This window comes from Ammospiza caudacuta, chromosome 4 (assembly GCF_027887145.1).
Source record: "Ammospiza caudacuta isolate bAmmCau1 chromosome 4, bAmmCau1.pri, whole genome shotgun sequence".
NCBI classification, from domain to species: domain Eukaryota; kingdom Metazoa; phylum Chordata; class Aves; order Passeriformes; family Passerellidae; genus Ammospiza; species Ammospiza caudacuta.
Genome location: NC_080596.1, coordinates 24,842,583 through 24,868,430, shown reverse-complemented (window position 1 = coordinate 24,868,430; position 25,848 = coordinate 24,842,583). Strand labels below are relative to the sequence as shown.

Below are 25,848 nucleotides of genomic sequence, written 5' to 3'. Positions count from 1 at the left end.
TGGTTCTGGTTGTGTGGCTGATGCTCCACAAGGCATGATCAGCATCCTTGTGGTGTTGGAAGGGTTCTCCCTGGCCCTGGGTGGCTGGGTCCCCTGGGTACAGCTGTGGCAGCTCTCCTGGCCACGCTGTGCAAAGCAAAGTGGACTGCCTCTGGAATTCAGCACCACAAGTCACCATGGCACTGGAAAGCAGAGGTCTGAGATGTGGGAATGATGGGGAGGCTATGGGGGAATAGAAGACGGAAATAATGACTGAAACTTTGATAATAATTTTATTTATAGTCTAATGTGCAGACATGGCTGTTGCTGATGAGGCTACCAGTGACATAAATAAACTCAAGCAGAAGATGTAAGCGAGTGGATAAATGTAAAGGCATCTTTGGGCAGTGCCACGGATTTGGACGTGGACCAAGAGAATTATTTCTGTCCCTTGCGATTCCAATGAAGAGCACAAAGGAGATAATTAGCCCAGGATGCTCCGCATTGCTCTTTCCATCTTACGCACATTCATGCCCACCAAATGTGAAATGTTCGCCTTTTCCCCTCCAACGTGATGGTTGTTGAACTTATTTTTAGTGTCATTTGATAAGCCTTCCTGCTCGCAGAGAGACATCCCACTGACCCAGCCACTGGTCATTGTCTATACCAGTTCCCATCAAAGCGGGCGCGCTTTGTCAGGTTTCGACTCGAATATCCATTCTGCCTCTGAAGTACAGTATCGAAAGTGACTGGATCATTTGAGCCTTTTTCTTCAGCTGCTCCCTCCTTCCTCCCCCACAGTGTTTCCGCTCACGCTAACATAATTTGGCATTGTCGACGTGACACGACACTGGTTTTTCTAAAAAATTATAATACATACATTGTCGATGTTTGGTGATGGCCGGCGCTCCCATAAATTTAATTTCCGAATTGATGGAAAGAGGTCTTTCCCACTCGGAATCGTACCCAACGTTCGGCGCCCCCTCCGCCACTGAGGAACGCACATACAGTAATAGGTCATTCAATGTCAAAAGGCATAAAAAAGATGAGCAAAATCTTCACAGGCTGCTGCTTGCTGTTGCCTTTAATTATATTAATTAAACTTTGAAATTCTCATGCAAAGAGGGTTGCTGGCTTGTGACGCTGAAGAGCCCTTGGAGATTTGCGGGGGGGAAAAAACCCTGAGATACCAGTGTAGTGGCTACTGCTTTTTTTAATCTAAAAAAAAAATACACAAGCCTACGACTGCTAGGTATGTTTATAGATGATGATGTTTTATGCGCTACTGAACTGTGAATGCAGGAAAGGGGAAAAAACCACCAGCCACAGTGTCAAGGTCTTGAAGCATCAGTCCCTCCAACTCGGCTAGAGATCTCTGCTTACAGGCTGTCTTCCCGCAGAATAACGCTCTAGTAATTCCTTCCTGTCCCGGGTGCATAATGAAGGAAAGGTGTCTTCAAAAACTAAAGGGCAAAGTCTTGCTCGCTACTGATACCTCGAGGCATCCTGTCTACATTTTGTCATGCGTGTGCACTTTTCAGTGTTAGAGTGACAAGATTTCCAGTCAGAAGGTTCCCGTAAGGCACAACGGAGGGAGCTGGCAAGGGTTGGGGATCTGACATGGCTCTGAGGCACTTGACTCTGTGCCTGCATAGCCTGGTGGGAATCGTTATCCTGTGCCTGTGGCGAGTAGTCCCTGTGTAAATACCACGTGCCTCCGCTGCAGCTGAGGAATGCTGCGTCGCCGCTAAAAGCACATTGCGTCCTGAGAATCTGTAGTCCTTAAAAAAACAGCAAATAACAAAAAATAGAAAAGCATTCTCATCTTTGGTGTCTGTGCTGTCCCTTCAGTGGCGCACAGAGCCAGGCACTCATGGCAGTGCTGCTCTCCGGGGCACGGGCAGAGCACCAGTGCGGAATTAGAACGCGGGCTCCCGGAGCGGGGATGCAGGAACCTGTGGAGCTTGGGCTGCAAGATGGTCCAAGGGATGCGAGGAAGGGCTCGGTTCTCTCAGCTGGGTAGGACAGTGGCAGTGTGGCTGTCTCTCTTCCTGGTATCCGCTTCTTCTCCTCTACTGAGAGGGAACTCGGGTGAAGTTGATACAGCGGCCCTGAGGGAAGAGAGAAGCTGTTACTGGTGAAGTAGCACACAGACAGAGGTTGCTGGATGCTGGAAGGAGGCTGTTGAAATTCAGATGTTTGGGAAAATAACAAACCCATGAAAAACCTTTTAAGAATTAATGGAAATTACCCAGAGTGAGGCACTACATTTGCCTTACAAATGCAGGCTCTAGGCAAGCACGAGGACACGGGCGACACATTCTGACACTCCCAGGCCTTCTGTGAGCATAATTCACGAATTCTGTCAAGCTGCAGTGAGCAAACCCAAACCCATCTGACTGTGGGGAGGGAAGAGCATGGGGAAGGCATATCCTGCCCCCAAATCTCCCCTAAGCCAGGTCCTCACACAGTGAACATGGATAGATGTGACTGTTAGTTAGCAGAGCTGCTGCTGATTTGAAACTGCATTTTATTAGCAATAACCCTAGCTCTGCACCTACAGACTCTGTACTTAGGATCTGTGAATTGCTGTGCACAGAAGGAAAAGGGGTTTCTTGGGATGCCATATCCATAAAGAGGTCCAGGTGAATCCTGACAGCTTTCTGTGTAGCTGAAATGAAACCATTCCAACAGCAAAATCTTCAGCCTTTTTTATTAATTTGGAGCTCTTTTAAATGCCTAAACTCTTACAGGGTCATGGGGTGTTAGAGCAGGGTGTGCTGCCTCAAAGCAGTTCTCTGGCACAGCAGCAATTCCTTCCCTTTGGTCACGGGCATTTGTCAAGGATGGTGCCACGTGAACAGTGCTGGCTTTGGAGCAGGCAGCACTGCTTGTGTTCTGAATCCTTATTTCTGCTTTAGATGCGCTACTGGAGGAAAATTACTGCTTTCTGCTCAAACCTGGGAGATGATGGAATTGCCAAATTAAATTTGGGCTGAGTTTCATATTCCTATCATTCATTTAGTTTGATCTCCAGTTTTTCTGGGTATCAAGGAGGGTGATGGCACACAGTTATCTGGCATGACTCAAGCGGGTCTTGGCTGGCACGAGAGGGGCAGTGTTCTCATCAAGGGGTTTCCTAATGTTTCAGTTCTGTTTCTGTCAGCTGTTTAAGAAATATAAAATGGGTGAAAAGGTGGGGACAGGAACTGTAAGAACTTCTGGCTGCCACCATCTGTATTATAAATGTAGAAGAGATGCACAGAGATAAATGATGGAATCCTTTAGGCTAGAAGAGCTCTTAAGATCACCTAGTCCAACCATTCCTTCATCACTGTCAAGGCCACCACCATGTCCCCAAGTGCCATATCCACATGGCTTTTCTGCCAGGATGAGTGGTTCTAGGCAGAGCAGGGAGACAGGAGAACCTTAAACAAGCACTGCCCTTTCTGGTTCCCCTCTTCTCTCCCACATCTCTGCCCCCACCTTCTTTATTCCATGACTCATGGAGAAGGGAGGAGAGAAAGAAGTTGTGTGGTTAGGCAAACTGTTGCCCCTGTCACTGGCAGGGAAAACACCCTGAGCTGGGGAATCTCAGAGCCCTAAGAAACACTGTCAGCATCAGACATGTAACATGTAATAACAAACAGACTGTTGGTTTAAGTGGGAAGTTCAACCATTTGCATTCTAGATGGGCAGACTGAGGCAGGCAGAAGATGAAAGGCTGGTGTTCACTTGTTAGGGGTTTATCACTTCAGATCAATATGAGCTGCAGGTTTTTGTTACTAGAAACTCAGTGATGTGACTAACAGCACTGTCTCCTGCAAACTGGTGTGGAGAAAAAGCTCTGGACTCATGTAAGTCCTTCCTTGAAAAGTATCCAAAACCTCCCATGCAGCAATATCTGTGTCATCATTGAGACCAGCTTTTAGAAACAGAATATTAAATTCTTCTTCTGATTAATCTGACCTTTACAGAGACAACTATTTACTTAAGTAGAAGCACTATTTACTAAACATTAGTCTCACCAGTCTGGTTTTGGACTTCCCAATTAAAACATGCATGTTCCATGTAACCAATTTCACCAGCGCATTCTCCTCCTGGTGGTACTGCCAGGATACCCCAGTGTGGGGAGTTACTGTTACACTCATGTCCCTGTGCTCAATTAAATCATCAATTCAACCAATTTGAGTTCTGACGTACCATGCCTTGTAAATCACTGGCTCATAAACCTTAACAATACCAACATGTACTCCGTATGAAATTGCACTAAATTAGTGGTTTAGCATGAGAGTAATTAAAAAATGAGTTATGCATGCATTCTGTGATCTTTGCAGGGAATATAAGATCTGTCTCCATGCACCAGATCCAACAGGAAAAACCCCACTCTTAAGCTCACAGATGCACCAGATGTACTGCAGGGTAACAATGTGGCAGGTCTCTAACACCAAGAAAAAACAGGAAAGAGATCTATGGCAAGGGGGTTTACCTAAGAAGGAACTCTTTTATATGACATCAAAGCCATTTCTTTAGTTGTTGAATTTCTTACTGAATCTAAGTTACAGGACAGGGTGGAAATAGTCACAGGGCAGGGGATCTCAGGGAGTGAGTGCTCACACCAAACCCCAGATTAACCCTCACCTGGCAATGCCAAAACAAGGCACCAGGAGGGGCCTGCAGGAGCGGCTCTCCCCATCGTGCCCCTCTCCAAGCCGTAAGGCTCTGTAGGCAGTGCTGGGGGCAAGGGGGAAGGAGAGATCACTTTGGGACAGTGTCCACCCTGGGCCTGGAGCTTGGCCCTTGACTGCAGCGAGTCAGGTGTGACAAGAACTTTGAGGTGTCTGTGTGTGTGTGAGCAGACACATGGTGCTGTCCTGCCATTCCAGCAGAATTCTGGGCTCCAGCAGGGATAGGAGAACATGGCATGGGCTCCTTTGGAGCCCTTCCAATGTTCATCAGGAATTCGGGAAGGGCAGGTGAAGCACGCTGGATCTGGGATGGAATGTGACTGAACTGAGACTCTAGGCTGAGCTGCTCTACTTGGTCTCGGCTGCTTGTCCTTGCATGTTTCCTTTAGCATGCTGAGTAGTTGTATCTGTGGGAAAAATTTCCATGGGTGGCATTGCTGATGTGTTCAGCATCTGGCTCAGGACTAACAACTGCTTTTCCCAAAGGAGCACTTGGCAGTGCTGTCCTGCCTGGACAGTTGCTGCTCCGTGTGATACCCAATGTCCTAAAAGCTTGGCTTCTCCTGGCCTTGGAGGACTGAGATCCCCACTGCTCACTGCTGAGACTCGTGTGCTCCTACCTCGGCTGCAGTGTCCCATGAGGAGCACACGCCCTTTTGGGATTTGGCAATGATCCTGCTCTCTGTGTGTGATCAGTGCCTGCAGAGCCACGAGGAAGGACAGGGCTTCAGAATAATGTCCCTCCCAAGACACGTATTGAACACTGTTGTGTTGTTTCTGTTGCCCCATCGTCACAGCACTACCAGAGCATCTTCCATCCCCCACGGGCACATCCCTGTGAGCACAGCCTGTCCCTGGGAAGCAGTCTGCTCCAAACAGCTCCCCAGGACAGCCTGCCCAGGCTGCTGCTGCAGTGTGGGTCAGCAGGCAAGAACCTGCTTTATCTGATTCTGTTTCTTCTCACATATACCCTGTGGCCCAGCCTGCACTTGGCCTCCCTCTAAGGATCCAAGTTGAGGGCAGTGGGTTCTTCCCTGTAGCCCTTACACAAACAGGACTGTGTACACCTCTTCCTCTTTGGTAATGCAAGGAAACACGCCATTTCCTGCTTTCCACACCTCTTCAGAGTCATTACCTCCCCATCTGCTGTTCACTGGGATAAGGCATGGGCTCTGGACCTGCATGCTTGTGTGCAATGGTGACAGTAAAAGGGAATTCTGAGGGAGTAAAGCTGGGAGGGATTCAAACTCGGCACTGAGGTGCCAATGCATGGCAGCACCTGCCTCAGAGTCCCGTTTCCTTGCTGAATTGATGCTGGCACTTCCCCTGGGCAGTGGGAGCAGAACCAGAGTGCCTGTGCAGGGCCAAACCCCACTGTCTGGCAGGGCCCTCAATGACCTTCCTGTTCCAGAGGTGGCAGAAGCAGCATTACCTACAGCTTGTGTCACCTGGCCCATGTGGGCACTAAAATCCCTCTGGCATTAAATCTGACCGCTCCTTCCTGGCTCCGCTGCCTGGGATGTATTACAGTTACAACACTCAATCACCCCATAAATACCCACTGACAAGTGTACAGCTGAAGGGACTTTTTTTTTTTTTTTTTTTAGATCACTCTTTACTGTGGAGAAGGGCTGCTAACCTACCCCATCCTGTGCAGCTCTGGACAGCCCTCAGGGATTGGGTGCTGGCATCATCTCCCTCCCCTTTGCTCTTTGTCCCCGACAATGTGGTCATCCCTTGTCCCAGCCCTCTGGGAAGCTCAGGGTGTTGTGGGCATTTGAAACTGGTTTCCCATCCTGCTGACACCAAGCCCAGGGCTGTGCTGCCAGGCTCTGAGCACTCAGACCTCCTCTGTGCCCAGGTGCGCTGCCACAGGCAAATCCATTGCCAGTTGTTCCTGTCACCTGCGGCAGAGCCCGCACGCTGCCATTGTGCAGGTGGCACCTGCAGAGGTCCTGCTGGGCACCCCTGAGCCATGGTGTGGGAGCAGGACTTTAACCCCTGGAGAGCTGCCTCCCAGCATGACCTGCTGCTGGACAGACTGTTTGTCACACAGTTCATCAGCAGTAACTCCTTAGAAGGACTGCTCCTGAACCACTGTTATTGCTGCAGGCACCAGGATCTGCTCCTGGGGCTCCCTTGAGGCAGCTTTTCCCCAGAATTCCTGAACTGCTGGCTGAAACACCTGTGACAGAGCTGAGGTGAGCTCTGAAAACACCACAGGGTGGGCTCAAAGGCCTCCTAAAGTAACACAACATCATGAAAAGAAATAAACTACAACTGAATGGTGCTATTTGGGCCCTAGCAAGAATTCAGTTTTTTACTTCAACAAATTTTACCAGCAGCTTCAGTGGAAAGAGATGTTCATTTGTGTATTTTCCTCAGATTTATGTAATGTAGCCTCCGTAGCATGTGTGCATGAACCTCATGATCTTTCCCAGCCATCCCACAGTCCTGGATGTCACCTTCCAAAGGTCACAAGGTCTGGGGTCCAGGAACTGATTTCCCAAGGAAACCCAAGAAAAGGCTGCACAGTTACAGGTACCTCACAGCCACCTTCCACCCCTTGGACCTGCTTTAGCTGCAGGAAAAAAAGGACAGGAAGATAGGACTAAGTTGTTTTAAAAAGTAGTTCCTATGTTTTCGCACCTGATAAATGCTGTATTTTGGAGCACAGGCCAACAAACCAAACCTGCCAAGGAGAGGTTCCAAAGAGGTAGTTTAAAGATGCTAGGTTGGAAGATTTTATTTTTCAGTGCTTGTGATTTAGACGTGTGCTTGGAATACACGTTAAGGAGGGCAGGGCATGTTAATGTGTGAAATGCTGCTGTTGGCACGTGGGGTGGCTCGTACCCACTTGGTACTCACTGCATGGATGGCACTGCACACAGCTGCTGCTGCCCTGGGAGCCAAGGGTGTCTTTAGTGTGCTGGCAGCTGGGAGGAAATGCCATTAGAGCAGCTTTCTACCCATGAGCAGCAGTTACTTGGGAACTGGGCATATGGGCAGGTCAGCACAGTTGCTCTGTCTTGGCAGAGCATGTCACCAGGGGTGTATCCCTGTGGGATCTGGGTGCAGGGGCTCTGCAGCTCCCTGAGTCTGTGGCACCCAGCGAGAGCCACCTGCACTTTGGCCTGTGTGCCGGTGCCCTGCACCCTGTCGTGTGCAAGGTGGAATGGAGACGGCACAAGGCTCTGGGCAGCCAGGGAGTGGGCAGGAGTGGGCACTGGGCTGGCGTCAGCACTGACCATCCTGCCCTGATGGGTTTGGGTAGTGAGAAAAGGGAGGGATTTCTTTCCTTTGCCAAGTTTTCCATGACTGCTGTATTCAGCAGTTGTCCAAATAAACTCCTGCCTTGACCAAGAGTGGTTGTGACAAGCTGCCTCTCCTGTGAGCCGGCCTTCCAGGCCTGGGAGGAGGGAGTGCCGAGCTGCTGAGCTCACCCGTGGGCCTTGGGGGAGGATAAAACTGGCTGTGTTTGTAGCATCTGCTTCAAAAGGAGATCGTGGCAAATATTTTATTCAGCAGAGCTGGAGGTCTCCTGTCTCTAGAGGGCAGGAGTTTGTTGTTTTCCTCATGCAAGGCAAGCACTGCTTATGCAAAAGGAAAGGATGTGGAAATGGCCTGCAGAGTCCCTGTTTTTCCAGCACAGATCCTTTGGAGGGAGGGCCCTGGGTCACTCTTCCTGACTTTTGGCAGTGAGCTTCCCTCACTCCCAGCACTGCTGCCTCCCTGGAAGTACCCCCCTGACCTGGTAGGGTGTGACCCTTTCCTGAAGGGCACGTTCTCACTTCCATTGCAGGCACCTGCCAATGGAGGGCTCTTCTCCTTCAGCTCTCCTTAGTCCTTGGAAGGCAGCGCGAGGCCGTGTCACTGCCCGAGGGAAGGTGCTCTGTGTCCTGGCGCTGGCCCAGCACACACCTTGCCCAGCACCGACACTCAGCCGCTCGCGCACGTGCTGCCAAAACCAGGACACAGCTCCTGCCATCTCCACAGTGACGTGCAGCGCTGTCCCTGGGACAGCTCCCTCTCCTTCCATGGGACACTGGGGGGTCAGACTGTAATTCATGCTTCCAGGTGAAGCTCCGAGAGCCACACGTGCAGCACTGCAGTGTGTGGGGAAGAACAGGGAAGGGGTTTTCTCTGAGACATGTCCCAGCTCTTTGAGCTCTTCCCAAATCTTCTGGGATGAATCCCTGCTGTGAATGGGGACCCCATTTATGCTATAGGGTGTCTCTAGACAGACTGACACCAGGCCGGATCTCTAGTGCCAGTTTCCTTATGTCAGCATCCTAAACAACTTCCTGAGTTTGGTATGTCTTCTTTAGGAAGAAGAGAAAGATAATCTGCTACTATAGAGGCATCACACTTCAAGCCTCATAGAATCGAGAACTGGCCTGGTGAAACCATAATTTAGCAAATCCTAGTGCTTCAGGGCCTTTTTTTATCTATGAGGACAAAGAATATCAGAAATATGGAGTTCCTAGGGATGGCACCTCGAAAGCACAAGTTAAATATTCCCATTATTCTTCCTTCCTCCTCTTTGTGCAACCACTGTGAGAAGAAAGCAATTTATCCTTCTCTGAAATCAGGTGTAGGAACAGATAAACCAGAACTGTCAGAAGACTTGTTCTCCTTAAACTCCACTTCTGCTCTATCATGACCTCAGCTCAGTCCTCTCCTAAAAGCCCTTTCCTTTAGGAATACTTCCCAGCGTCCTTTTCTTGATCAGCTCTCTAACCTGGGCCTTTCTGAAGAAAGACTCTCCTCTTCAGATGGCCCAGAGATTTAAGACTCAGGTGCTCTATGGCTTTAGGTGTGTAAGTCATCCAGGCACATGTTGTGAGCCCTTAACAGAGCAGTGGTGGCACAGCATTCAGATCCTGACCCACAGATTATACAGCATCTGACTGGCATGTGGCAATTGCTTGTAATGAGAGAAAGCAGCCCAGTTCTGTGGTATTTAGTACACTATGGGAATCATTTTAAGCTAGTTATCATACAAATACTATAACCAAAAAATCCACCTGTGGGAAGATGCCAATCTGTTTGAAGCAGTAGGCAGGGTTTAACTGGGGGCTCCTAGGAGGAAAACTAGAAAGGCTGTGGCAGGAGGGGCAGCTCCCCGAGGTTGTACCCACTTGACTGGGGCTGGCTCTGGCCCTGCAGATGGGAAGGGAGAGCCAGCAGGACCCTCGTTCTGCACACACACAGTGCATGTGGCAGCCCTCTAGATGCCACTGTCACCCAGCTGTCCCAGCCCTACAGTGGTGACAATTCTGTGCTGCTGACACCAAGCACTGGGCCAGGAAGGACACAGTGCCAGGCTGTTCCCCACCCCTCAGCCACATCAGCTTCCCTGACACCATACAGTAAATTCCTCTTCCTGCATACAAACCCCCAACACATTTTTAGGCTTTGGTTGGAATGCCAAAGGGATTAGTAATTCACACTTTTCAGGTATTTGGGCATCCCACTCCCCAGCAGCATTCTCTGATTTTATACTGACGAGGCATTTGCTACAACTCCCCCGTAGGTGCCAGTGTCACTAAGTTAGCAGCTCTGTTAATTTTTAGGCTCTGCTTCTCCTGTGCACCTTGCTGAAAATGAGGAATAGTTTCTTTAAAGGCAGCTGCGTAAGGCTCATGGCACTGGGATGTGGAGGACCCTGGACTGGGCAGCGACAGGCTTCAGTCTGTCAGGGGCTCCTTCCTAGCCCCCCAGGCTGGCCTGTCACACTCTGTGCCAAGTGTGTGACAGGGGTGGGTGCACTGGGATGTCCTCTCTTCCTGCCTTGGGAAGGGGCCTGGGAGTAGAGGCTGTATTTCCTGAGATGTTTTTTCCTCATTAGAAGTCACTGCTACAGATGTGCCTATGGAGATGTCCCTGTTCTTTAGCAGTCAGGAGAGGTGTCCTGTGGAAACACCATCAGGCTGAGTTTACTCCTTTCCCTATGCATTCTTCCTAAATGTCCATTACCAGTGACTATGGGAAAAAGGGATTTGATGGGATGTTTGTGTGCTCCAAGTGCTGAGCAGGGACAGGGTATTTATGGAATTTACTCCATTGCTGCCAGACCCTGTTCAGATCCCCTGACTCCCAACCCCTCAGTGCCGTGTTTCATACATGGGAATCAGACCAGACTGGTGAGTTTGTTCTGGTTTTCAGTTCCCACCTTTGCCTTTTTCCCTTTTTCCCTTTGCTCAGTTTAATTTGTGTAATGAATGAGGGCTTTGGAGGGGCTTTGTTACACATAAACCCAGAGATGGTGGCATTAAGTGCATTTGCTAAATTAATAAAGAAATCTGCGCGTTTGCTGTAGGGTTCTGTTGTTGATTCGGGAACAGTGAGCTCTTGCAAATCTCAGCTTTCACCTTGCCAATCCCCGTATCCCTCTAAGTGCACTGCAGCTCCTTGGAACCTGTGGGGGGTTGGTGCTGGCATCCCTTCACTAGATCACATTTATGCATTAGTGCCATCTGTGCCTGCTGCACCTTCTGTGAGCCAGCCCGGCCAAGTGACTGGCAGTTATCTGGGACTGCACACAAAAGGAGAGGGGAGAGAAAGGAGGAAGGAAGAAGAGTCAGTAGGGATGGCACCTTCCTGTGTGCTGGTGGGTCTGGGGAGCACAAACCTGCACTGGGGTCCCTCCCTGCCACTGCTGAGTCCTTTCTCCCTAAGTAACAGAGAATACCTGTATTGTGGCATTCACAGAATCACAGAATTTTCAAGACTGGAAGAGACCTATAAGATCATCTAGTCCAGCCGATGTTCTAACTGTTCAGCTAGATCATGGCAGCAAGTGCCACATCCAGTCTTTTTTTAAATTCTTCAAGGGATGATGCCTCTACCACCTCACTGGGTAAATGATTCCAGTTTCTGACCACTCTTTCTGTGAAGTATTTCCTTCTTACTTCTAACTTACATCTAGCTTGACGCAACTTGAGACTGTGTCCTCTTGTTCTATCCGTTGTCGCCAGTTCTCCCTGTCCTTGTGTTCTGGAAGAGAGACAAAGTGCCAGGACATGGGGAAAGAAGCTGCTGCAGTCTGGGAACAATTTGGGGACAATGCTGGGCTTTGCACTGTGCAGTGTTTCCCTCAGGGCAGGGCTGGACCCGGGTGGTGCCGTGGTTCTGTGAGCAGGGGAGGAGCAGGAGGGAATGCAAGGGTGGCCGTGCTGGTTTATCCATTTGCCTTCTGTTCAGGGTCTCTGTTGGTAAAAAACCCTTGTGTGTGAAATGGCCTCTGAGGAGTTCTCCCGTCAATAACAAGACAGGGGAGCGTTTGCTGCTGTTCCTGTGCAGGCAGCTGAACTGCTCCCAGCACCCAGGCCCATGTGGATGGAGTCTGGGCACTTAGAGATCATGAACTCCCAGCTGAAAGCCTGGATTGATCTGTCCTACACAGGCAGGTACAAAGTACAAGAGCAGACAGAAATACAGATGCAAGAGTTCTTACACTGAACATAACTGTGTGCTAAGAATTTAGAAGTGAATTATCTGGCATAGAAATTAATTAAATCATTGCAGTGTCAGTCTGTCCAGACAAATAAGGTACCTTACCCAGCCTAACTTTCATCAGGGAAGGAGCACACGACCGCCTGGCAGGGGTAGTGAGCAGCCTCCTGAGCTGAGCACCTTTCCTAACAAGGCTGAGGAGTCATACCTTCCTCTCAAAGCAGGACTCACCTCTGTGTGTGCCTGGACACACCCCAGAGTGAGGGACCTCTCCTCCTCATAACTGAGTTTATAAGTATTTACATATAATAAGTACATCTTCCTGATTTTTTTTCTGAATGACCACTTTCACACTGTGGAGTCTTTTCCACTTAGAATATGATACTTGGAATTCAAGAGTTGCTTTTACATTCTTTCCATATGTTCTGTGTTAAACATATGCTATACTTTATATTTAAAAACTAGCAGCAGCAGACTGAAAAAAAAATGCCCACACCACACCACAGAAATATGTTTGCTTCATTATCCAAAGCTTCTGGGTTTCTGTAGTTTTTTACCAGGCAGGGGGAAGCACCCTCGAGGCCAGTCTCAGAATGGGAGATAACTCAGAGGAGCTGTGGAGAGAGAGGAACATCTGGTCCTCACTAAAGCGTGGGTAAAGCTGGCCAGAGCTTAGAGCTGTACACAGCTGGGTTGAGGTAGTGATGGAGTTATCAGCTTTGGAATTAAGGAAGGAAGCTCCTCCAGGTCATTGAGGAATTGGCCTTGAGTACTTGGGTAGTACTTGAGCCGGCCTCTCCTGAGAAGCTGCACTGATGCCAAAGGAAAAGCAGCAGCATGTGCTGGGTGTTTAGGTCCCTGCCCAGTGCCCTTCCCCTCCTGCCTGGGCTGACCCAGATTTGCTCCTGGTCATGGCAGTGCAGATGGCTTGGCTTGGGGGGGCACACACCTGGGCACAGCACAGGGCCAGGCCAGGATGGGCATCCATCCAGCAGCGCTGAACACCAAGGAATGCACTCCCCACTGTTTGAGATCTGCCTGGCCTGGAAGGCTGGCTGGGTCGGGGGATGGCACTGCCAGGGACAGTGTGCTCGGGGGCATTCCTAGAGCCTGGGGCAAAGCTGGGGGCTGCTCCCAGAGGCCAGCCTGAGCCCTGGCTGTGAGGAAGGGCACAGTCAGATCTCCCCAAAGGAGCTGCGTACCCTCCAGAGGGTGTGTGCGCACAGCACAGCCCCCATCAGTGTCACTGGGAGCCTTGCTCTGAGCTGCCTCCTGCCTGAGGAGACACTTGGGAATGCCACCAGGAGGAGGACACTGGAGTTCTAAAGGATTTGACAGAAATTCAAATTATCCCACCCTGAGAGTTTCAAGCTGCCTGAGGGTTCAGATTGGTTTGACTGGACAAAGGAAAGGAACAGCTCCCACAAAAATCCCTGTGTGAGAGCTGGGAAATGGCTGGGAACAGTTAACTGGAGGTAAAGTGTAGGAATGCCGTGATAAATGGTGAATTTGGGAAAGGTGGCGGGGTTTGTCACAGCTATTACAGAGCCGAATGAAGCGTGGTTGCCGTAGCAACGCCGTGTTTGTTGTACACAGAACGGAGCCGTGGGTTGCCCAGTGCCCTGCACCCCCGGGTTTGGGGCTTTTCCAGTACTCTTGGACTCACAGTCTGGGAGACAGGAGGCAATGCCCCAGTGTCCTCCTGCTAGGTATGGATATTTTAAACTTTATGAAATCACTGATAATTTAGACCTTGTCTCTGGAATTACCTGGTAAATTACCACAGCAGCATTCAGAACTAAAAAGCAATGAGGTGTGCACAATTACCTTCCGAAGCTGCAGCCACACATGGACTGAAGCCGGAATTTAATTGCAACACAGGTAGATCGGTGCCTTTTCTACATCCTTTCACTGATGAGCATGTCAGCTCTTTGGAGTTGAAAGCACAACAGAACCAAATGACAATCAGAAACTTCTATATAAAAATTCTCTGGCAAAAATGAAATACAGGTTCAACTATTGTAATTCATTGCATATTTCAAATTATACTTTCAAACAGGTGCAGATGAATGAGTAAAAATAGCTTTGTGAACTGTCCTCAAATGGTTTACATGCATTTAACTGCAGTTAATGAAGGGCTGATTGAAGCTAAATGATTTCTAAAATTTTTAAATGACCCACACATGTTGTAAGGGGTCTTGTACCAGCTGTAATAAAATTCAATCCAGCTGGTCTGTCCTAGGCCCTTGCAAGGCCTTACTGACATAAACGGCACTTTTAATCCCACTTTGCTTGTGTAAAACCCCCTGGTTCAAATTGTACCTTCACTTAAACCAGAGGAGGTTTCACAGTCTGTGAATTACATCTGCCAAGCAAGTACACAAATTCAAGCCCTTATTTTCCTGGACTGATCTCGGGGCTCAGTTCACACAGGAAAGTGCACAAAATCCAGCAGTGTCATTTAACACTCCATTAGAACATGTGAAATATAAAGATACTGGGAAATACAGTTAGGAAATGCACTTACAAAATCTAGCCAATTAGGATAAAAAATTCAAAATTCAACAAGCTAAAATCCAACAAACCAAAAATCCCAGCAGGAGCAGCTGGAACGTGGTCAGTCTCTGCACCGATTCCAGTCGGATTCCATAGCAAAGTCTTTCTAAAGTAAAGGCTGTTCCAGCAGTGCTGCAGCCCCGCTACCACAGCATTATAAATTAATGCCAGAGATGCCAAAAGGCCCCTTAAGTAGAAAATGTCAACATGCAAATGTTGAGCAGGAAATTCAAGGAGCACTGGGAGCCTCCAGTTTCCCCTGGGACAGTTCCCACCCCATGAAGCCCTGGGAAAGCCTAAGCCCCCGGCCCTGCCACAGCAGCTTTGCTGGTGGAAGCACATTCCCCTGCAGACCAGGGGAACTCGTGGAATGGCCACTTCCCTGCCACAGGCCCTGTGGGCAGTGTGTGGAAAAAAATCTTCCACCCTGTGGAGGAGCACACAAACTCAGCCAGGGCTTCCACACAAAGAACCAGCCTGCGCCTGTGCAAAGCTGCCACCTTTGGAGAGGCTGGCTGGGGAGGAAGGAATGGGAAACACGGAAAGAGGAGCACAGGAAAATCCCTTGCTGCTAAAAGTGAGGGACTTACACTTAATTGATGGCAGCATTTGGTAAGTTAGAAGAGCTTAGTACAAACCTCTAATGTGCTCAGGGCATAACCTGTGTGATCTGTGTACAGTTTGCTGTAGGTGAAACAGGAGCAGGACAGACAAGTGATGCTTCTCTGTGAAGTGTTCCAAGGCCTGTGCACGTGGCACTTGGGGACCTGGGTCGGTGGTGGCCTTGGCAGTGCTGGGCAGGTGGGCAGACTTGATGATCTGAGAGGGTTTTCAATGTGACTACACCAAAAACTCAGCACTCTAATGGGTCATTTCCTGGTGTCTTATTGAAGTGAGGACTGTAGAAGTTAGGTGTGAAATGACACCTGGAAACACTCAGGGAAAGCATTTCTGTGGAAGACTCAGCTTTCCTGAACCACAGCACTGGCTGTGCTGTGTTAACTGTCCAGCCCTGTGGCACCTCTTTGGGAGGACATTCTCACCATGCCTTCATTAATACAACTAAGAACAGAAAAAAGTGTTGCTGCTCTTTATCTTTTTCTTTCTCCTTCCCCCAGACAAGTGGTTTGGCTGTTCCTAATTAAAATGAAGAAAAAAATGGCATAAGCTTAATTAAGATTTTAATTCAGTTAGAGCCTACAGGAATAAATCACTGCAGACTTGGTAGTGACAATCAGAAAATACAGTTCCTCCTCTGTCACAGAGATGGTATAAATGATGGGAAATCCTGAGACAGGGATGCAAGAGCTTACAAGTGCAGGTGTGTCTGTTACCCAGGTAATAACCCTGTGGTTGCACATGCGCTGGATCAAAGAGCACGGAAACTGGCTTTCCCAAATATGGGTAATATTCCCAACTCTGGTGCTGGATTTTTTGGTGGGATTTTGGGACATGGACCCGTTCTTTGGAAGCGTGGGTGAGAAATTGCAAAACATGTGAAACACTGTGTTTTTCCTAAGCAAAATGATGCTTTCCTTAGGATTAAGTAGTGGTGGTGAGCACAAGAACAAAACGCAAACACCTCTCAGCTGATGGCCTGACTGTGGCAGGTGGGGTGAAAATGGACAGAAATGAGGCCCACGTAGCCTCTCCTCCTGAATCTGCACAGAAATCCTGGTTTTACTGTGCTCACAGAATAAACCTAATGATGATCCCCTCACACAGACAGAGTTCCTTTGAGCAGCACTTCAGACTGTACAAATTATGTGCATTTTAAAACTAAAAACTGCAGTAATTTTAGCAGTTCTATGATTTTTTTTAATGTAGAACTGTGTCTTTGCTCCTTGGCTAGTAGATTCTTTTCAACAACTCTTATTCTCAGACTTTTAGTATAAGTTTTCAATTCCAAATCAGGAATTCCTTCAAATTCCTTCCAAGAAATTACCAAGATGTTATGAAGGAGAAGGCACTGCTGGTTTTACAAGACTTAAGAATAAAGAAAATGCATCATAGGATGTTGAACAGGCACAGGACGCGTGCACTGCATTTTTCTTGACTGGGAACTGGGTTCCTCCCTGTCTGAGCGCCGTGAACACCTCTGCCCCTCCCAGGAGCCCTTCCAGAGGTGCCATCCCAGCGCCTCCCAGGGCAGGGACGGGCCGGCTGGCCCCCAGGGCCACAGGGCTGTTGTAGCAAAGTGTGCAGTTGGGTTTTCACCGTAATTAGGTGCCTAATTGTGCGCCTGGGCTGGGCTGCTGTATTTGCATGTGGACTTAATGATGATTTATCGAGGAGCTCTCTGGCCACACCTCGCTCTGCAGCCTGGCAAAGGCAGCCACAGGGTGAGAGGTGAGCCTGAGTTCTGGCTTCTCCCCAGCTTTTATTTTAAACTGAACACCTGTTTCACTTGGGGTTTTTAAACCACTGGAGCAAAGGGAGAAGTCCAACTCCCAGTGTCACTGAGAGACAAGCACACTGCTGCACTAACAGCTGGGAAAAAGAGAAATTCCAGGGAAAAGGCCAGGGCCAGGTTAATAAATGACATTTCCATGCCAGGCGTCCAAACAGTGCTGATGTTGAACTTGTTCAGTGGTGTGCTGTCAGGAAGTAACCTGTACCAGCCAAGGTCAAAAGGGATCTTCTTTCAAGAGAGATAAATTCTTAGTGTCCTCTCTCAGGATCATCCAGCTGCCTTTTAACTCAGAACTGCCTGAACTCCAGCACTGGAGTTATCAGGGCCAGCTCAGCTGCACAGCCACGCAGCTGGACGCTTAATAGACACAGCACTGTGAAAATGTCTATTATTTCCCTTCAGTGAAACACTTTTTAACTACAGCATCCGATCACTCTTTATGTCGTATGATGTCAAAAACACTTACTGCACAAGCAGAGATCTGTGTTTCTTTTGCCACAGACAATAAATCTTTAGTGTCTTCTCTTGCCACGCATCACTCCACTTGCTCTCAGGAGGCACCATACGCCTCTCTTTCCCTCTGCCTCTTCTAGCAAGGTCACTTTCCAGTGATGAAACAACTTTTCCAGAAGGTATAGTGTTCAATAATTAATACCTACTGGTAATAGCTTCCCAAAGCAGTCCTTTAAAGCTCTAATGCTCATCACAGACTTGCAGTGGGAAGAACCCTTAAAATAGATCTGAGTAGCACATCTGAAAATATCAGCCTCAGGAAGCTGGGGTGCGTGTGACTGAACTTGCACCATGGAAACAGACAGACCTGTAGCCCTGGCGCCAAAGGAAGCCCAGCCCTTCTTCTCACACCAGGCTGTACTGCAGGTGTGAGCAGGTCAGGTCACCCCTGTGCAGTGCTCCGGTGTCACCTCCCGAGCAGGCACATCTCCTGCTGCTCCCACAGGTTCTGTGGGAACAGGGTCCCCAGCAGGAGGATGCTCAGGAAGGTGCCCAGCTGCAGATGCTGAGGGCTCTGTGGGTGCTCAGGCCATGTCAGACAGGCTGGGGACAGACCCTAATCCCAGAGTGGCAGCGAGCTCAGAGCACCATTTCCCACCGCTGTGGTGGAGTTCCCTTCTCCCAGCCATCTCATTAGCACCAAACTGGCCTTCCCAGGCCATGTCCAGTGACGGCAGCCTTTGGCATGCATGCCAAACGCTGTCCCTGAGCATGCACGGGACAAACCAGGGGATCAGTAGTGTCAGTGTTTCTCCTGGCTGACAGGGGGTGCCACGTGGCTCAGCCTGAACTGCTCAGTAGCTGCAGCAGTTATTCATAAAACTGCTCTTCAGAGCCATCTCAAGAACTGAGCTCCATGCCACAACTTTCTACCTAAGCAGTGCAGTCCTTGATAGATGCAGGGGCTTTGTGTAGCTCATTCTAGACTGGTGTAAATCTGACTTGGCTTGGCTTGTGTCTGTGTACGAGGTGAAATCTCTGCGCCCTAAGCTCTGCAATGAGTGTATTCATGGGAGAAAACCTGCTTTATGTTGCTCCACTTTGGCCCCAAATACCCTTGTCATTGTTTTAACAGTGTGACTCTCCCATTTTCACCCCCTAGAAATGCACTGTGAACCCCTTTAACTACATCAGCGACCCTCTGCTCCCTGCTGGTACTCAACGCTCACCAGGGGCATCTCTCCTTCCCCTCCTGGCCATGGGCTTGCTTCATTACTTGGGGCTCACATCAGCTCTGCACATGTGCCTCAGCTCCTTTTGTCCCTCGGGAGAGCCCTGCTGCTCTGTCCAGAGGACACACTGCATTTAGGGATGTACGGCCAGGGCCCAATGGGAAGGCACGTCCTCCCTGCTGCGGGGGAGACACAGCACTGCATTACTCCTGACTTCTCTGAGCCAAAACCTAGTATTACTCTCCTCGCTCTCAGCAGAGCATTTATGGGTTTATAAATCAGGACAGACTGACATCAAACATGCCCTGAGAGTGCCTCGGAGCATTCACAGAGTGCCAGCTGGGCATGTGGCTGGCTTGGGAGGAAAGGGCCTTAATTACAACCAGCATAGGAAGAATTTAAGGAAGCAGGAAGAGTTCTTTCAGAGAATTCTCACAGTTCTAATGCACAGATTCCTAAGTACAATGGAAAAATTATATCTGTTATTCCCCTAATCCTTCAAACACCTTTCCTTTTTATTGTAAGTATTGGTATCAGAGGAAAAAAACCTTACTGGGCCGCCGTAATCATGGAGCCGATTGGCCCCGATGCCCTATAACCACCTGCTGGGGCACAGTCATGTCACCAGAGGGGACTGATGGCTGCTCCACTGTGGGAGCAGGTGGGCTGGGAGGGCCATTCCCAGCATTCCTATCACTGCCCTGGCCACTTCACTGGGGAGCCTTTGTCTAGAGATGTTGTTTTAGTAAAGGCATGGCAGCAAATGGCCTGTGACTCTTGTGGCTGGGCTGTGGGAGATACTCCAGGTTCAAGACAGGCACCCACAGCTCCCCAAGGGGGCAAACAGAGATGGGAACAGGGCAGCCAAGCAGTCCTGAGAGGCAGGGAAGCAGCCCTTGGAAGAGGGCTGCTCAGACATCCTCTCTGTCTCCTGGGCGAGCAGGGGGGCACTACTCAGAGTTTCTGAGCAATTCCCAGATTCAGGGGTGCTCAACGGGGCTGGGAACCTCCTTCCCAGAATGGACTGATATTCTCAGAGCCCTTGGGCACTGCTCTGAATGTTCAACTCTAAATAACCATTTTCTATTGGATCATAATATGCTTATTCTGCTGATCATTTTATGGCCTTTCCAGATTTTAGTAAGGTCTATGTTTTACTATAATGTAAAATAAAGTATCATCCATCTACCTAGGTACAGAAAGATACAAAACATGCTACAAGCTCCTGTGTGCTTTGCACCCTTGCTTCCTCTCTGCTCAGACAGGCACAGTTTGCATCCAGAAAGGGAACTTCTATTTCACACTAGTAAAGAATTTCTGTTCTTCCACTGGAAAAAGGTGATAATGAACTCCAAGAAAATCTACCCCTTTTTCACTGGATTAAACTGTTTTACACTGCTGCGTGTGGCCTGCTGGACTAACAAATAAAGACAGGGCAAGGCTGTGGGAGAAAACTGCAGACAGAAATGTGTCTGAGGAACAACCATTACTTGGGAAGGGGCAGTACTGAGCCCCAGAGCACCCATGAAGCTGCAGCAGGGAAGCGCTGTCCTAGGAAGGCTGTCGCCCCATCCCCAAGGTTGTGTTCACAGCCAGATGTGTCACCTGTCCTGAAGCGGCAGGCCAGGGACACTGCTCCCCTTCCTTGGTCACCTGTCCAGCACAGCTTGGAGCCTGGCAGGAACTGAGCCCACCTGAACTGCAGTGGTTATCTCATGTAGCATTTGCTCACCAGTTCCTGGAAGTTACAGAATTCTTTCTGGAGTCACTGGGAGGGGACAGACCTGTGTGCACCACAAGCCCTCTGTGAGAGGGAGCAGCATTGGTAACCATTGTTGTGCATTGCATTGCCTTCCTTGGAGCCTGTGCTTAAATTGCAGGAGGCTGTGGCACAGCCAGCCCACAGCCAGTGGTCAGGAAATGTTCTGGCTGGGGAACACCTGCCCACAATGCAAACAACTGAAGTGTTATGGGGGTTGTGTTAATGCTTTATGGATCTGTAGGTCAGAATTAACTTAAACGTGCAAAAACTGATTTCAGAACAAAAGTAATTTTGAATTATGGGAATGCACTAATAAGATCGGAGGCAATAACTAATTTTGGATCACTTTTCCTCTCCCTCTCCCCACTGTCTGCCTCTCCCATGCAGCAGTCACATCCAGCAGCATGTGCACTGTAGTTCTTCCCAACTTTTGAAGAGCTGTAGGGGAAAACAGCTCCCTCCCCCTTGCCTTCTTTTGGATAATGTTGTGCACAAAAGGATTAACGTGTGCAACTGCTTACAGGCTTTAGAGCCCTGGGTTGGCAGGGCCTGGGTGGGCACATCTGAGCATTCCAGTAGCTGCAGTTTACCACAGGTTTGTAACAACTCACCCTGGGTGACTGAACGAGCTCAGGCTGCCACAGCTATGGTCAGTGATAGCACACCTGCCAGGTGAGACCGAAACTCACTTTATAGAAACAGCTTTTCCAAGGTGTTTTCACATGCCTTTGCTGTTGGTCAGAGGAGTGAAGTTAGAGGCCAGTGAAGTGACAGGGAAACCAGCCTAGTTCTATTCACCTCATTCTGCCACTACCTCCCATCTTTGGCTCTGGTCACCATTTCAAGCATCACCTAACTCTGTTCTATCAAGTATTTGTGCTGATCTCCTCCAAAATGGCAGTGGAACCACAGCCTGGACTTTTTAAAATGTACCATGTCACTGTGGAAGAACACTGGGACCTCTTAAATCTGCCAAACTAAGAATGCCATTTGAATGCTAATCTAGATAAATGGCACGTAAAATTGATCTGGATTAATACACATATCAATATAAACAGAGGTATGGGAGTTCAGAGTGTGGGAATGTAACCTTTGAGCGAGGTGTTTTTTCATTTTCATCCCCTTTTGCTGAAGACTGTGTGAATGCAAACGCTTCCTCGGCGCTGCATGCGCGTTACCCGTGCGAGCAGCTCCCATACAGCGATGTATGTATGTGTAAATTGTGTGAATGTAAATATAGATAGGCCATATGTCCCCAAAGTCCCAAAAGAGCATCTGATGTTGATATGTAGACAGTGTGTTAAGGACCTTCCTAATTAATAAGCCAGATTAAAAACCTCTTGGCAATCAATTAAGATTAATGACAGAAGTCATTCTGTCTCCCCCTCCGCCCGCGTCTCGGGCTGTGAAAACCCTGGGTTGGGAAACTTTAATCCTGTTATCTGCTGCCTCCTTCATCTGCAAAGCCTGGAGATTAGCTCAGCGGCCATTCCCGAATCCCAGCCAGCCGCTCGGACAGCTGCCCTGTGCCACCAACTCACAGGGGAGGAATAATCTGGCCAGGGGAACAGGCCTGCTGCATCACTCTGCTGCAGCTCACTCCATGGGAAAGGTGTTGTCAGGATGAGGAAAACAAATGTGCTTGTTGCTTGGGAATCCTGTGCAGTGAAACACTCTGTGATTACCAGCCCCTGCCCTGCCCAGGGAAAGGTTTTCTTTGGCTTGGTTTGGGGGGTTGCACTGCTCATGTGCTGGCAGGGAAGCTGTGCGACACCTATGGCACATCCGTGCTTCCCCCAGCACCGACGTTCCTTCCTCCATGGCTGCCATCCCGTGCCACATGGCCTTGGAACTGACAGGCAGGTTGGCTTCTTCCTGCTCTCTCATTCCTACCACTGCTCACAGAGGGATGAGCCCCCAAGGCTCATTCAAGAGAGCAGCAGACTCATCTGCACCAAGGGAGGCAGTGCCAAGAACTGCTGCCTACATAGTTGGGAAAATATCCCTGTTTCTCCTGACACCAGCATAACATCCTCTCTTCAGCAAGATGGTCCCTCCCGCTCCCACTGACTGACAGCAAATCCGGCTGCCAGGAGAGCCACTCCAGTGGCTCTAGGAAAGGGCACCTGCCAGGCAGCCAGCCAGACCCTCCTGAAACCAGCTCAGGCTACAGGGAGAGGGCATGATTCCAGTGACCAGGAGCTTCCTTTTGGAGGGAGAACTGCTAGCCACATCTTGCACGTGCAGAATGTATTACTTTTGTAGTATGCAGAGATGCTCAAAAGTAACAGTTTAAACAGATGCTTGTGGTAACTCTGCAGCCATTATTAGAAAAGACCTTTAAAGCAGGAAAAAACTAACAGGCTTAAAAACAAGTACCAGTGTCTTCCTGTTTAAAAGGCTGGTTTGTATATGGAAGTACAACCTGGAAGTATTCTACAGTTCTTGTCTCTTCTGATTGTCCTAGAATGAAGTACAGTCTTTCTCTTCCTTTACCACTGACTCCTATTTCCATCCTGATAGGGCAAAATCTTCATTACAAGTGCCATGCACTTAAAGATGTTTGTGTGCATAAACGTACACAGGATCAGAGTCTCAGCCACCATCACATTGCAGCAAGCTCAGACAAAGAATCCAAACTGCTGATGATCACCTTGTGCTGCTAAACTGTGACTTGGAAAACAAACACAAGGATTTAGAGGAAAAGCTAGGCCCCTGAGGCTGGTGCTGTGCCCCTGTGCCAGGCTGTGTTCCTGGGCAGCCCCAGACTCCTGGCAAAAGAAGTTCAGTACAGATCCTTGGACACTGAACTGGTTTATCAGAGTAGCCCAGACTGCTGTGGCTCAGTCTTCTTTGCCCCTTTAATAAAAAAAAGGACGGAAGTCTAGCTAGGAGCACAGACACAGGGTAATGCATCATTTATAAATTACCTTGTTAGCACAGAAAACACCACATGGTTCTGCAGCTGAAATCTCCTGCTGTGGACTTGCTCTGTTTGATGGGAGCCCTTCAAAAGCGCTCGTGGCTTAATGGAGGCTGTTTGTGGGGCCCTCGATCCATACCTGCTGTCCTCATCCCTCACTGGGAGCCCGGCGCAGCTGCCGTGGCGTGCAGCTGTCTCTGAAGTGGCTGCGTGTCCTCGGCCCCCAGCACAGCCAGCCCGCGATGGATCTCTGGATTTGTGCCTGAGGCGAGCCGGGGAGCAGCTGTGTCTAAGTCGTGCTACCTTTAGTGCTGCAGCCCCCGGGCCCCACGTGCCCCGGCCTGCCCTTCGCTCCCGCGGCCGCCGCACAGCTGTGCCCGCAGCCTGCTCGGTGTGCCCACACCTGGGCGCGGCTCCCGCGGCCCCGGCCTCCCCCGCAGCCTCCTGCTACGGCCCTCCCGGCACCGCCTGCCGCACGGCACAGCCAGGACAGCGCGGGGATGCACCAACTGCTCGCTCTGCTTTGATACCTCATGCCCAAATTTCAACTGCCTCATCAAGCACTCCAATTCAGCAGTGAGATCTTTTACAAATGGAACTGACAAGTTCCTAAACAGTAACAGAAAGGTGCTGAACAACTCCACGGCTCTGTGTGTGTGTCTGTGTGTCTGTGTGTGTCTCCCTGTGCACACTCGTGCACTGACACACTAGGGGCCCACCATGGGATCTCCACCCAGTGTGTTAGGAACAAGGAAAAAGATACCATTTTTTCCCCAAGACAGCAAACACTGCGCAGACAGAAATGGCACTCTGCAGTGACATAGGTCACATCTGACCCACCATTCCTTTTCCCTTGAGCCGCCACTCTGTTTTTCACAAGCTGAGATGCTGGCCAGTGTTGCTCCTGTCAGGCCCAGGGAAGGAGGGTATCTGCACAACGGCTCAGCAAAGCCTGCCCCCAGGGCAATCCTTACAGTAACTGCTTCCCTTTAGGGGCAGAAATCCCCAAAACAGGCCCTGATTGACACTTTTTTAGCCTTTTAAAGCACCACTTCTACGTTCCTGTTTACATTGCATTTACCCGTTAAACTGTATTGTGCCATGTATTTTGTGTGTAGATTGCCGTTGTTATTGCTGCTCCATGTCACATGCATTATTCATGCAAACAGTGACTAACCTGCCACGGTAACAATGCTAAAAGCTGTATCCAGCTGTGCTCTCCACCTGCAGCACTGCACTTGGCCATTCTGCTGTTTCCAACACTTGCCTTACCTTAGTCTCACCTCTTCATCCTTTTGAACAGCACCAAACTTCATCCCGCGAAAATAATCAAAATTCCCGTTACCTCCCATTCTACCACATGTAACTCCCTCCCCTTCAGCCCTGTCATCCTTTTATGTGGCCTTCATGTTGCATGGTGCACAGACAGTGCCCTGGAGTACGTGAGACTGTGACCTGCTGCCATCTTGTTGAAAGTAAAGCATTTGCTCCCGTGGCTCTTCCCAAGTGCCACAGACAGGAAGCTGAGTGGATGCAGGAGATAAATGCTGACAATCAAAGTGATACTTTCCTAAGGAGCAGCAAACAAAAATATTTGATCTGGTTTCACTATCAGAGGTGCAAACAGCAGCTCTGTGTCCTCAGCAGCATTTGGGGGAGAGGCCCCTTTTTCAGTGGCCAGAGATGTTCCAGGAGAAAGGACTACTGAGAAAACATATTTCCTCACCTTCTTCTGTGAAAGGTGCCATTGGTGTGCAAGTGCAAAGCTCTAGGAAGCAACTTGCATGGACATTATTGCCGGCCTCTGCTGTTGCAAACAGCTGGGTCTGAGAGTGATGTATGTGCCTGTGACAAGAGTTTACCCTGCACGAGGCTGTGTTCCTGTTCTCCACCTGAGCACACACCACATCCAGCACCCCTCCCTCTGCCTCCGCCAGCCCTGTGCCAGTGCTGCGCATCCAGGCTGGTGCAACACCCCTTTTGCCACCTGGATCCCCCGGTGTGTCGCCCTTCCCACCGTGCCACTCTGGTGTCGCTCTGCTCCCCCCCGGGCCGTGTCCCGGCCCCTGGCCAGCCGTGCACCGCACACCCACCTGGTCTCCTTGCTGAGGCCGCATCAGCGAGACTCTGTCATACTGGCGCCGCAGCAGCGCCCACAGCGCATCCAGCCGGCCCTGCGGGGACACGGGGGCTCAGTCAGGGGCAGCAGCACCCCCACCCGCACAGGGGCTGCCCAGGGCAGCACCGCTTCCCTGGAGCCTGGGGAGCAGAGCTAAGGCTGGCCTGTGTCCCCTACAACCACTGTGGTGCTGCTCCTGCCCACCCGGAGTGCCTGGGGAGCAGAGCCGGTTAGGAGCATCCCACACTGCACAGATGGCTCCAGA

The 25,848-nt window shown here is 49.8% G+C and overlaps 1 protein-coding gene across 1 annotated transcript in view; it reads right to left on the bottom strand.

Moving 5' to 3' along the window:
• Positions 1–266: 266 nt before the first annotated feature.
• Positions 267–25,848, bottom strand: part of ANTXR2 (ANTXR cell adhesion molecule 2) — a 76,663-nt gene continuing 51,081 nt past the window's right edge. The window contains exons 16-17 of the mRNA XM_058802963.1: positions 25,558–25,638; positions 267–2,090 (exon numbers count right to left, since the gene is read on the bottom strand). Coding sequence (XP_058658946.1) covers positions 2,052–2,090; positions 25,558–25,638 — 120 coding nt within the window. The 3' untranslated portion in view covers positions 267–2,051. The remainder of the gene's footprint in view (positions 2,091–25,557; positions 25,639–25,848) is intronic.